The sequence below is a fragment of the Indicator indicator genome, chromosome 3 (genome assembly GCF_027791375.1).
Source record: "Indicator indicator isolate 239-I01 chromosome 3, UM_Iind_1.1, whole genome shotgun sequence".
NCBI classification, from domain to species: domain Eukaryota; kingdom Metazoa; phylum Chordata; class Aves; order Piciformes; family Indicatoridae; genus Indicator; species Indicator indicator.
Genome location: NC_072012.1, coordinates 1,074,365 through 1,087,095, shown reverse-complemented (window position 1 = coordinate 1,087,095; position 12,731 = coordinate 1,074,365). Strand labels below are relative to the sequence as shown.

The 12,731-nt window shown below is 42.6% G+C and overlaps 1 protein-coding gene across 1 annotated transcript in view; it reads left to right on the top strand.

Annotated features, from left to right (window-relative positions):
- Positions 1 to 12,731, top strand: part of PTPRQ (protein tyrosine phosphatase receptor type Q) — a 189,663-nt gene that overhangs the window by 140,561 nt on the left and 36,371 nt on the right. Inside the window, exons 38-42 of the mRNA XM_054399713.1 lie at positions 1,432 to 1,676; positions 4,621 to 4,687; positions 5,745 to 5,903; positions 8,693 to 8,915; positions 9,347 to 9,420. Of these exons, the coding sequence (XP_054255688.1) occupies positions 1,432 to 1,676; positions 4,621 to 4,687; positions 5,745 to 5,903; positions 8,693 to 8,915; positions 9,347 to 9,420 (768 nt within the window). The remainder of the gene's footprint in view (positions 1 to 1,431; positions 1,677 to 4,620; positions 4,688 to 5,744; positions 5,904 to 8,692; positions 8,916 to 9,346; positions 9,421 to 12,731) is intronic.

The following is a 12,731-nucleotide window of genomic DNA, read 5'->3' as shown; positions in this document are numbered from 1 at the left end:
GTATAGTATATTTGCATAGTATATGTGCCTCAGTTAGGACCATTTTAAGCATGCTTACTTCAGGGAAGCCTGAGTAAGCATTTTTTTGGCTGGGGTGAAAAAAATACCCAGGGAGGTATGACAACTGCATCCAAATCCTTGGCTGAGAAAATGCTTTTACCTTCAGTTGCTTGATTTCCCTATTGAGATGTCACGCTGCATGCTTGTCTTGCTCAGGTAGAACAATAAATATTTAGCTGCCTGGAAAGAAGGTTACAGCCTTTGCTTTCACATAGGGGTGTTGGGGAAATGATTTATACCTCTGCTGTCTTGAGAATAAGCTACTGGAATAAGTGATGTGACAAAAAACTTGGGGGAAAATGCAGGCTGTGTTTGTGTCTGGACATTGGCTAGTGGAAAGCTGTGCCTATAATGTTAGCTATGCTAAGCAGAGACTCCTAGAAGCACTGTGGCTTGTTTATATGTTGGGAGGGAGCTCGCTGTTGACAGAGGGCTTTCAGGCAGGGATACTCAAGACTAACACTTGCTTCTTGCTTGTCAACCCATGCAAGGATTTGTTTACCCTAGATGCATTTCAAGGTATAATGATGCCTTCAGGCTTGCCAAGCAGGAAATCAGAAGAAGCCTTTCTGAGCACGGACTGCTGTAGGTTATCCTAATCATTAAGGGGTGACCTCATTGCTGTTGCTAAAGATGTGCAGGGGGAGTGCCCAGAGGCTGGAGCCAGGCTCTGCTGGGTGATGCCCAATGCCAGCACAAGGGGCAGTGGTGGAAGCTGAGGCATAGGAAGTTCTATGTGAACAGGAGGAAGAATTTTTTCCATGAGGGTGACAGAACACTGGAAGAGGCTGCCCAAGGAAGTTGTGGAGTCTCCCTCTGTGGAGCTATTCAAGAGCTGCCTGGATGTGTTCCTGTGTGATCTGCTCTAGGTGCTCCTGCTCTGGCAGGGGGGTTGGACTGGCTGAGCTTTGGAGGTCCCTTCCAGCCCCTGACATTCTGTGTTTCTTTTTTTTTTCTTTTTCTGTTCTGATGTGTTTTGAATTGCTGAGTCTTTAATTCCCTGCATGTATAGTATTGAGTCTTAAAGATAATTTAAGTTCAGAGTAAGACTGGGTGGAAACATCTAATTCACTTGAATAACTTCACTTTCTGTGATCCCGTGATTATATTTGGTATTTGTAGCACTAAAGGTTGTCCATGAGAATAGGATTTCACTACCTTATTAACTTGCTATTGCCTTTACAAATATGCACATATGCAATAAGTATTTGAGATGTGCAGTAAGTATTTGAGATGTTTTTAATAAAAGCAGTAAATACCAATAAACTCATAGCGACATGCAAAAAAAATGTATTTTAGGGGAAGGGGGGGTTAACTGTAGTAGTAATAGTAGTAAAGTAATTAAGTGGATTGTTGGAACCTTTCTTTCAGTGCCTGAAGACCCACCCAACAACATAACCTTTCAGAAGATACCAGATGAAGTAACAAAGTTCCAAGTAACATTTGTGCCCCCGTCTGAACCAAATGGGAACATCCAGGTGTACCAAGCTATGGTTTACAATGAAGATGACCCTGCTGCCATCCAGATCCACAACCTCAGTGTTATTGACAAAACAGATCAGTCAGTCACTGCCATGATTGAAGGACTGAAGGGAGGAAATACCTACAACGTCAGCGTAAGAACTGATGCTTGTTCTTTGGGTTTTTGCTTTGATACCAGCGAGAGATTGGGCTGGATAAGGAGCACAAAGCTAGGCTCCACGTGAGATTTTCCTGCTAAGAATGTTAGCTGTGGTGGGATGTGGTGGTGTCTGGGACAAACTACTGATTTGGAGAAAGTACCCCCAAAACAAATGGCCAGACCAGCTCAGTTTGGGGTGGAAGCAAATGAGGCTCTGTTCACAGACAAACTACAGTCTAGAATGCAAACAAACTACAATCTAGAATGCAAACTAACTACAATCTAGACTACCAACTATAATCTAGAATGCAAACTACATTCTAGAATACAAACTAACTACAATCTAGAATGCTAACAAACTACAATCTACAATGCAAGCAAACTACATTCTAGAACACAAACTACAATCTAGAATGCAAACTACATTCTAGAATACAAACTACAATCTAGCATGCAAACTAATTACAATTTAGAATCCAAACAAACTACATTCTAGAATACAAACTAACTACATTCTAGAATACAAACTACAATCTAGAATGCAAACCAACTACAATCTAGAATACAAGCTAACTGCAATTTAGAATGCAAACAAACTACAATCTAGAATACAAACTAACTGCAATCTAGAATGCAAACAAACTACAATCTAGAATGCAAAGTAACTGCAATCTAGAATGCAAACAAACAACAATCTAGAATGCAAACTAGCTACAATCTAGAATATAAACTAACTGTAATCTAGAATGCAAACAAACTACAATATATAATGCAGCCAAACTGCAATCTAGAATGCAAACATACTGCAATCTAGAATGCAAGCAAACATCAATCTAGAATACAAACTACAATCTAGAATGCAACCAGCAATCTAGAATACAAACTAAACTCTAGAATGCTAACTACAATCTAGAATACTAAATACAATCTAGAATACAACCTACAATCTAGAATACAAACTACAATCTAAGACGCAAACTACAATCTAGACTATAAAAACCTACAATCTAGAATACTTACAAACTACAATCTAGAGCATTAAAACCCAACAATCTAGAATACAAAACCCTACAATCTAGAATACAAACCACCTACAATCTAGAATGCAAACTAACTACAATCTAGAATACAAACAAACTACAATCTAGAATGCAAACAAACTACAGTCTATAAGTATGAAATGCAATGACTGTGTACCAAGTATACAATCTATATACAACATAGAGATATTTACAGTTTAAAAACAACACAGAAACTCCTCAGACGCCCTGAATAGATCCAAGGGGGACTGTTCACCTCCTCCCCTACTCCCTCCCTCCTTCCTGTTACCTCACACAGGAGTCAAAAAACATATCCGCTGGCAAGGCCACAGGAGAGAGAGAGACAAGCTGTAAGCAGAAGTGACAGAAGAAGAAAAGAGAGCAAGAGTTGTTTCTGCTACTACTCTATATCCCCATTAGCAAGCCAATGAATTCTATAGACCTTAGCATCATTTTCCTTTTGCATCCAATGGTAATTGATTTTACTTTCAGTCTTTGCAGTCAGGATCTAGGCTAAAGTTCCCCCTCCAAACTGTAACATGTGAAGAGAGACAAGTCTCAGGAATGAGAGGAGTGATGAAGAGGGCAGAGTGAGTGGGAGCAGGCCTCTTCACTAGTGGTTGGCTTTGTACCTTAATTCATGTGCTAGCAAAGCAGCCTGCAATGCATTATTACAGATACAAGACCCAATATGTCTCTTAATTTCACTGCTTGCATTCCTCATTTAGCTCAGATGAAAGGTCCAGTCCTGCAGGGAGACCTTGCTAGTTGAAGGTCTCCGTGCTCAATGCAAGGAGGTTAGACAAGACGGCCCTTAAAAGTCCCTTCCAACCCAAAACATTCTATGATACTAGGAGTATGAAGTCCTTTCAGAGCTTCAACAAGGCCAAGTGCCAGGTCCTGCACTTGGGGCACAACAACCCCAAGCAGTGCTACAGGCCTGGGGCAGTGTGGCTGGAAAGCTGCTGGCAGAAAGGGACCTGGAGGTGCTCATGGACAAGCAGCTGAAGAGGAGCCAGCAGTGTGCCCAGGTGGCCAAGAAAGCCAAAGGCTTCCTGGCTGGGATCAGCAATGCTGTGTCCAGCAGGAGCAGGGAGGGGATTGTCCCCTGGGACTCAGCTCTGGGGAGGCCACACCTCCAGTGTTGTGTCCAGTTTGGGGCACCTCAACCCAAGAGAGATGTGGAGGTGCTGGAGCCAGGGCAGAGGAGGGCAAGGAAGCTGGGAAGGGCCTGGAGAAGAAATCTGATGAAGAGCAACTGAAGGAGCTGGGGATGGTTAGTGTGGAACAGAGGCAGCTAAGGGAGACCTCATTGCTGTCTACAACTACCTGAAAGGACCTTGTGGAGAGGCTGCTGCTGGTCTCTTCTGACAGGGAATTAGTGACAGAACAAGAGGGAATGGCCTCAAGCTGCCACTGGGTAGGTTTAGACTGGACAGTAGGAAACATTTTTTCAGGGCAAGAGTGGTGAGGGATTGGAATGTGCTGCCCAGGGAGGTGGTGGATTCCCCAAGCCTGGCTGTGTTTCAAGGTGGTTTGGATGTGGTGCTTGGGGCTATGGTTTAGGAGTGAGCCTTGTAGAGTAGGGTTCTGGGTTGGACTGGGTAATCCTGAGGGTCTTTTCCAAGCTGAATGTTTCTGTGATTCTGTGAATCAGAGTCTAGAATGTGAAATGAGGCAACAGAACTGTTGAAGTATGCTTATTTTTCTCCTTTTTGGGAGTCCTACATTACAAGTGCTGAAATGCCATTGTAAAGAAATAAGAAATAAGTGGCAGGAAAGTGTGAATGACAAAAGGAGTGTTTCAGCATTCATTGTTGATCCAAATATATTATTACAGATACCACTACAAATATTTATTAAAACACGTGTGTGTTGGGTTTTGTTTTGTTTTTTAAGGTGTATGCAATTAATGGTGCAGGTGCAGGGCCAAAAATTCAGTTGAAAATAACCATGGACATCAAAGGTATGTCTCCTAATGTACCCTTTAGCTGAACTCTCTGCAAATGCTGAGGAAATTGCTTTTCTACCTGTCAGTACACAGCTGTGTGCCTTTGCCTGTTATTTAGGGGCTCCATGGTGGAGGAACAGGAACACATAAGTGATAGTCTGGAATCACAGTGCTCAGCTGTGCTGTGTGCTAGTGATTATTTGCTAGTCATATGTGAATGCTGCTCTAAGCCATGTGCAGACTCAGGGAAGTGATCATTTTGGCTTCAGTCCTTTAGTTACCATCAATGAAAAGCTCAGAAGAATGTCACAGAGATATTAAAAAATTGTGGAGTGTCACTCCGGGTGGAGTGAGCCCAGAGGAGAGCCACAAAGATCTTCCAAGGGCTGAAAGACCTCTGCTATGAGGATAGGCTGAGGGGGATGGGAGGGTTTGGGTTGGAGAAGAGAAGACTCCAGGAGGACCTTCTAGCTGCCTTCCAAAACCTGAAGGGATGCTTCAGGCAGGCTGGAGAAGGACTTTTCATAATGGTTCCTATCAATAGGACAAGGGGGAATGGTTTGAAGTTGAAGCAGAGTACGTTCAGACTGGATCTTAGGAAGGAGTTCTTCAGCACAGGGGTGGTAGGACCCCAGACAGGGAGGCTGTGGATGTCCATGGGGGTGTCCAAGGCCATGTTGGATGAGGCCTTGAGCAGCTGAGTCTAGTTGTGAGGCATCCCTGTCCATAATGGGGAGGTTGGAGGTGATGATCTCTAAGGTCCCTTCCAACCTAAGCCATTCTATGATTCCATGATCACAATTGTGGGATGAATACAGTCATTGATTGAAATTAATTGGAAAAAACTAACAGTCTTTTCTACTGGGGTCTCTTCTAATTGAAAACTGATTTGCAGAAGCATGTATCAGGATACAGTTTTTCAAAGCTTAAGGCACTGAGTAGAACATGAAGTTGCCCCTGAAAGTATGCCAGAGATGTGTCTTGCATAAGCACAGCTGTAAGGCTGAACAAAGCACCTGTAGTGCAAATGCTTTAAAATGAAGCTCTGTGGTCTCTGTTTGTTCAAAACCAGAACCACCACGGCCTAAAAAGAAACCAGCACCAGTTTATGACACCAATGGGGCACTACTCGTCACAGCTACCACAATTACAATCAGAATGCCAATCTGCTACTACAGTGATGACCATGGCCCTATCAACAAGATACAAGTTCTGGTTGTGGAAGCTGAAGGTAGAATTTTATGTCCTCTCTGAATTTTTTTTTTAATTTCTTTCTTTTCAGGCTGTTTATCTTCTCTTTTTTATTCCTTGTCTTGGATATCAGTAATTTCATGTTAGAAAATCACTAACAGAGTGACTTTAGTTGTGGCAACAATGCTAAGGTCAAAATATCCTTTACAATACCTGTGGGCTGATAAGATCAAAATTCTCTTTCACAATACCTGTGGGTTGGTAAGATCAAAACTATCTTTCTCATTACCTGTGGGCTGGTAAGATCAAAATCATCTTTCTCATTACCTGTGGGCTGGTAAGATCAAAATCATCTTTCACATTACCTGTGGGCTGGTAAGATCAAAATTATCTTTCTCATTACCTGTGGGCTGGTAAGATCAAAATCATCTTTCTCATTACCTGTGGGCTGGTAAGATCAAAATCATCTTTCACATTACCTGTGGGCTGGTAAGATCAAAATTATCTTTCACATTACCTGTGGGCTGGTAAGATCAAAATATCTTTATGATACCTTGTGGCTGGTAAGTGGATTTTGGAAGCACTTGCCAACAAAGAGTCATCCATGCTAGTTGAAGTCACCAATATTTTCCTGGCTCTGTTGTTATTATATTTTTTTCCCATTTCCTTGAAACAAACTAAAAAATACATTGGGAACTTGCAAAAGGTGGAAACTTAGACCTTTTTGTTTGTTTGTTTTACAAAGCTATTCTTCTGTTGCAGTTCCAGTTGGCTATGAAAGAATGCAGCCACGTGCCACTGTTATTTCTATTTCACAATGGGGGCAGAGGGATTGATATAAATCCCTTCCATAGACTGTGGGCTAGAATTGTATTCCCTTGTATGGATTGCTGAACATCTGCTCACGTGGACAGGGCCATGATGCTCTTTTGAGTAACTGCCTACCCATCAGAGTGGGAGGTTCATGAAAGGACATCATATTGTCAGGCTTACTGTATCTAAGAAGGTTAAATGACAGGTATTTAAATTCCTTGGTTTGGTTGTGTGGTGGGTTGAAAATTCTCCCCCACACACACACATTAACTTTACCAGATTAGCTCAGTTTGGAAGCAAATGAAAGCTGTGTTTACAGGCAAAGCTGCAATCTACATTGAAGTGCAATGAATATGTACAAATATAGAGGATTTACAATATTTAGAGGCATTTACAATATTTAGAGGCATTTACAGATAGCACTAGGACCCCCCTGGCCAAAAGACCAGGGAAGCTGTAACAGCTTCTCCCTCCCTGCCTCCCCCTGACCTCCCCTGTACAAAGGAAAGAGAGAGAAGCAGAGAAAGCTAATACCAGACAAAACAATGCAGCCAAGGTCACCAAAGACAGTTGGTATTTCCCCAGCAAAGAAGCAAGAAGAGAAGAGAAAAATTGTTTTGGGAACCAAATCCTATGGGAGATATCCTTCCAATGGAATTGTTTAGAACAATCATTATTTTCCTTTTTACACCCAATAGTGATTTATTTACATTTTTACTACTCTCTGCTCGAAACCCGTGGAAAATTTTAAGGGCACAGTCTAAAACTACCACAGGTTGTTTAGCAAAGTAAGAAAGGCAAATGACAGGTATTTAAATCCCTTGTTTTCATTGCTTTCAAAGTAAGAAAGACAAATTACAGGTATTAAAATCCCTTGTTTTGCTTGCTTTCAAAATAGAGAAGTAAAGCATTTGCATTAAGCCCCTTCACATGAAGTTTCTCACCTTTTTCTGGTGTAGCACTAATCCTACAGACATTCACTGCTTAGCTGTTGCTGTGGAGATTCTCTTGACCTGATAGATATCCAAATGAAGGGTGTTTTTTTTTTTTCCCTTAGCTGCTGGGCACTGTCCACTTACAGCAATCCAGTCATTTCATTATGAAACAGCCTTCACTGTCTTTAAACACGTTTGGCTCTCTTTGCTAGCCATGCTATAACAGTGTGAGAGCTGAAATCCCCATCCCACACCCACAATGACCAGGCTAGCTCAGTCTGGAAGCAAATGAAAGCTGTATCCACAAGCAAATCTACAATCTATGATGAAATGTAATGAATGTGTACAAATAGACACAATTCACAACATTTACAAATATATACAAACAACAGAGAGGCACAACCAAGCTCCCTTTGCTTCCCCCAAAGAGGGGCCTCGCCCTTCAGACCAGAAGGAATCCTCCCAGATCCCCCTGGCAGAAGGCAGAGAGTCAAGAAGCAGAGAGCCTGTTAGACTTAGCTTGTCAAGGTCAGTGTCTTATCTTCAGCCAGAAAAGAAGAAGAAGCCAGACAGAAGCCCAAGAGAGCAAGCCAAGAACTCAGATTGCCCCAACTTTGTTTTGAGTAGTAGTTCTTAAACATTTCTCTCTCTCCAATGGAAGTGTTTAAAATAATCACTATTTTGCTTTCATACACCCAATAGTGACTTATTTACATTCCTTCACTTTCTCTGCTTGAACTTTGTGAAGAAAAATTAAAAAGACAGTTTTGAAACCATCAGACATGCTCAAAGTCAAGTGGCATGCACAAGTGAGATCCTCTACAGGCAGAGCTCATGTGTGAGACTGCCCCTGAAATTTTCTGGTTGTGATTCACCTGACTTGTTCTGAGTCAAGAAAACATAGAGAGTGTGTAGATTAAAGAAATAGATTAAAGAAATCTGGGTCCAAGTGCAAGTCTAGATATAAGCTTAGCTGTGTAAATGGTGCTGCTAGATGCTAAGCTCTTAAAAATGGGATTTCCTATTCAACTTCTTTCATTGAATGCAAATTGTTTCTGATTATTTCTTTTCTTGACAATAGCTCAGCATGATGGGAACGTTACCAAGTGGCATGATGCCTACTTCAACAGACCAAGGCCATATTTTACAAATGAAGGCTTTCCAAACCCACCATGTGTGGAGGGAAAAGAAGATCTGAGTGACAAAGATGAGATCTACGTCATAGGTGCTGATACTACCTGTATGGTACCAGGCAGTCAAGACAAAATCTGTAATGGCCCACTAAAACCAAGAAAGCAGTACCTGTGAGTATGTTTGTTCATCCAAGAGGAAGATTTAAGTGAACTACACATTGATGCAAACATTAAAAACGTGTAGTTCAGTTGTGAAAAGGTAGAGATTGAAATGATCTTCATGTGTTCCTGGATATTTTTTTTTTGGTTGATCATAAATATGGGAGACAGTTTTTTGGTTTTAAATGCTTCAGATAAGAAAGGATGCTTCCTGAGTGCCTAAATTAAATAAGCTCAAATTCAGGATAAGTGATTCATACAGACTGATTAAACATTTTAACATATGGACACTGGTGTCTGCCAGAAGATCACTTAACAGGTGACTGCTGATTCCAACCTATGTGATATTAAACTGGAAAAATAGCTTTTAGTTTCTATGTGGAAGAATATTTAAAACTGCACAAAAGTCTCATTTCATTAGTTTCCTTGGTTTCCTTCCACAGATTTAAGTTCAGAGCAACTAATGTTAAAGGACAGTTCACAGATTCTGACTACTCTGACCCTGTCAAAACATTAGGTAAGGAGAGTGTCATTTACTCTATCAGTTACTAAAGTATGTCTCTATTTCCAAAGAATCTACACAATTCCATGTTTCTTTTTAGGACAGCAGTTTCCCTGAAGGAAATAATCTCCATTTTTGTTAGACCTAGATTTACCATAATAGCTGAGGAAACAAGGGCTTGAAGTCCAGATAGAGAGCAGAGACAGTGGTGGTCCTCAGGGGTCTATACTGGGACCTGTGCTGTTTAATACTTTTATCAATGACACAGACAATGAAATTCAGGCACCATCAGCAGTGTGCAGATGACACCAGGCTGAGTGGTGCTGTCGATATACCAGAGGGGCAGGATGGCATCCAGAGGGACCTGGACAGGCTGGAGAGGTGTTCCAGATGAACCTCATGAGGTTCAACAAGAGCAAGTGCAGGGTTCTGCACCTGGGCTGAACAATCCTCACTATCAATACAGACTGGGGGAGGAGGGGATAGAAAGCAGCCCTGAGGAAAAGGACTTGGGGGTGCTGATGGATGAGAAGCTGGACAGGAGCAGGCAGGGTGAGCTTCCACCACAGGAGGCAAATCACAGCCTGGGCTGCATCCAAAGCAGCATTGCCAGCAGAGCCAGAGAGGTGATTCTGCCACTTTGCTCTGCTCTGCTGAGACCTCACCTGGAGCACTGTGTGCAGCTCTGGAGCCCTCAGTATAGGAAGGACATGGAGCTGATGGAGCAGGTCCAGAGGAGGGCCATGAAAATGATCATGGGGTTGGAGCAGCTCTGCTGTGAGGACAGGCTGAGGGAGCTGGGTGTGTTCAGCCTGGAGAAGAGAAGGCTGCAGGCAGACCTAAGAGCAGCCTGCCAGGACCTGAAGGGGGCTACAGGAAGGCTGCAGAGAGAGTGTTTGCAAAGGCCTGCAGGGACAGGACGAAGGACAATGGCTTCAAACTAGAGCAGAGCAGATTGAGATTGGATGTGAGGAACAAGTTCTTCACTATGAGGGTGGTGGAACACTGGAAGAGGTTTCCCAGGGAGGTGGTTGAGGCTCCTTCCCTGGAGATACTGAAGGTGAAGCTGGAGGAGGCCCTGGGCAGCCTGATCTAGTTGGGGATGTCCCTGCTGAGTGCAGGGAGGTTGGACTGGATGAGCTCTGGAGGTCCCTTCCAGCCCAGACCATTCTATGAGTCTAATGTAATCTTAAGGAGTAAAGGTATTAAGTTTTTGTTTTCACACACACAACCTGAGGAACATTGCCCAAGTGTTTGCTCCTGGAGCATCCGTGGTTATCTGAACTTCGGACTTGCTCTAGAAGGATAACCCAGAAGACATACCAGAAAAATCAATAGCTGTTAGGTACCTCTGTGACCAATGACTTTTATTCCACTATGCTTCCTGAAATCAGAATTGCAATTTAATATTAAATCTTTTTTTTTTGCAATTATCAATTAAATTTATGGTTTTCCAACATTATAATTAAAGCACTAATTTGAACTTGGACAGAGATATTCCCTACAGTTCAAAGAACTTCACATTATTTTGGGTGGTAAGTCTATTTACAGAATGGTCTACTTAGAATAAGGCTGACCTTGTATCTGTGCTATTTAACCCTGCAGGTGAAAGATGTCTGAAGCAGAAAAAAGTTATGGCAAACCTGTGAGAGAGTTGTCTGCAACAGATGTCAGATGCTCTTGTTAATAGGAATTTTGCTGGGGAGGAGCACTGAAACAGAAATTCTTGGGATAGGCAGCTGCAATCATGATTTTTTAATAAAGGAGACAATTTTTTCATATGGTGCTCCCACTCAGCCATGCCTGGAGTACCACAGCTCTCCTCTGGAGCTGGAGAAGTGGAGTTTCTTCCTCATAACCCACGACTGACATTGTGAAAGCAGTGGCCATATGACAATGAAAGGTCAGGATTTTTCCATGAGCTAATTAAGATGTGGTGAGAAATATCATTTAAACTTCCAATACTTCCAGGCAACTTATAATCTTCTCATAAACTCTGATAGCTGCTTCATCAAATTGCTGCAGGGCAGCTGGCAAACCTGCTTAAGTGTACTCTGAAAAGTGTGAGGACTTTTTCCATGTGAAACAAAAAGTTGAGGAGGCAGAAAATACCCAAAATGGGGTTTCCTGGCACTGCCCTTTGCTTAGAAACATACATTTAGGATATTTTTTTTAATTGCAGTTTGCTGTTGTCATGTATTGAGTTGCAGTTATGCAACATGGTGTCTTCTGTTCTGTCCCTTTTCTCTTGTCCGTGATCATAGAATCATAGACTTGTCAGGGTTGGAAGGGACCTCAAGGATCATCCAGTTCCAACCCCCCTGCCATGGGCAGGGACACCTCACACTACATCAGGTTGCTCACAGCCACATCCAGCCTGACCTTCAAAACCTCCAGGGATGAGGCTTCCAGCACCTCCCTGGGCAAACTGTGCCAGTGTCTCACCACCCTCCTAGGGAAGAACTTCTTCCTAACATCCAATCTGAATCTCCCCACTTCTAGTTTTGCTCCATTCCCCCCAGTCCTATCCCTGCCTGACACCCTAAAAAGTCCCTCCTCAGCTTTCTTGTAGCCCCCTTCAGATCCTGGAAGGCCACAAGAAGGTCTCCTGGGAGCCTTCTCTTCTCCAGACTGAACAGCCCAAACTCTCTCAGTCTGTCCTCATAGGAGAGGTGCTCCAGCACTCTGCTCATCCTCATGGCTCAGAACACCAACACCCTTACCTTCTTATAAATGCCTTTATGATTGTTTTTGTCCTGCTATTCCTAACAATATCACCAATTCCCACACAAATAAAAACCATGAGTTGGTGAGGAGAGATTAATCCAGAAGGTTCAGATCTGATCACTAGGATCGGTTCCTTCAGCACCTCGAGGAGAATATCTTCCCCCAAAAAGCATCTTTTATTTTGTGCCTGCGAATGATGTCTGTAAGCTTCATAGTTTTAAAGTTGAGATTTCCTTTTCCACTTCAGGAGTCTGATGACTCTTAGCTGTCAGAGCATTGTGGCTGCTCTTGGCTGCATAGAGACTGAAGCAGGAGCTCAGCTCAGGCTAGGGTTCAGATTAATGTTCCTGCAGTGCAGACCTACCTTAACCTGCTCAGCAGGTAAAACTGAAAAGCACCAGGGGATGGCTGCCCATATAGCTGTAGACATACCCTACTAAACCTCTGTATTACATAGATCAACAGTGATTAGAACCCTTAACATAAATTGTTTCTGGGTGTCTCATACTTTCCTATCTGAGCAGCTCTTTGACTGACAAGGAAATTCTCTCTGATTCCACCCTGTCCACACTGTAAAAATTATAACAAATCTATGAAAT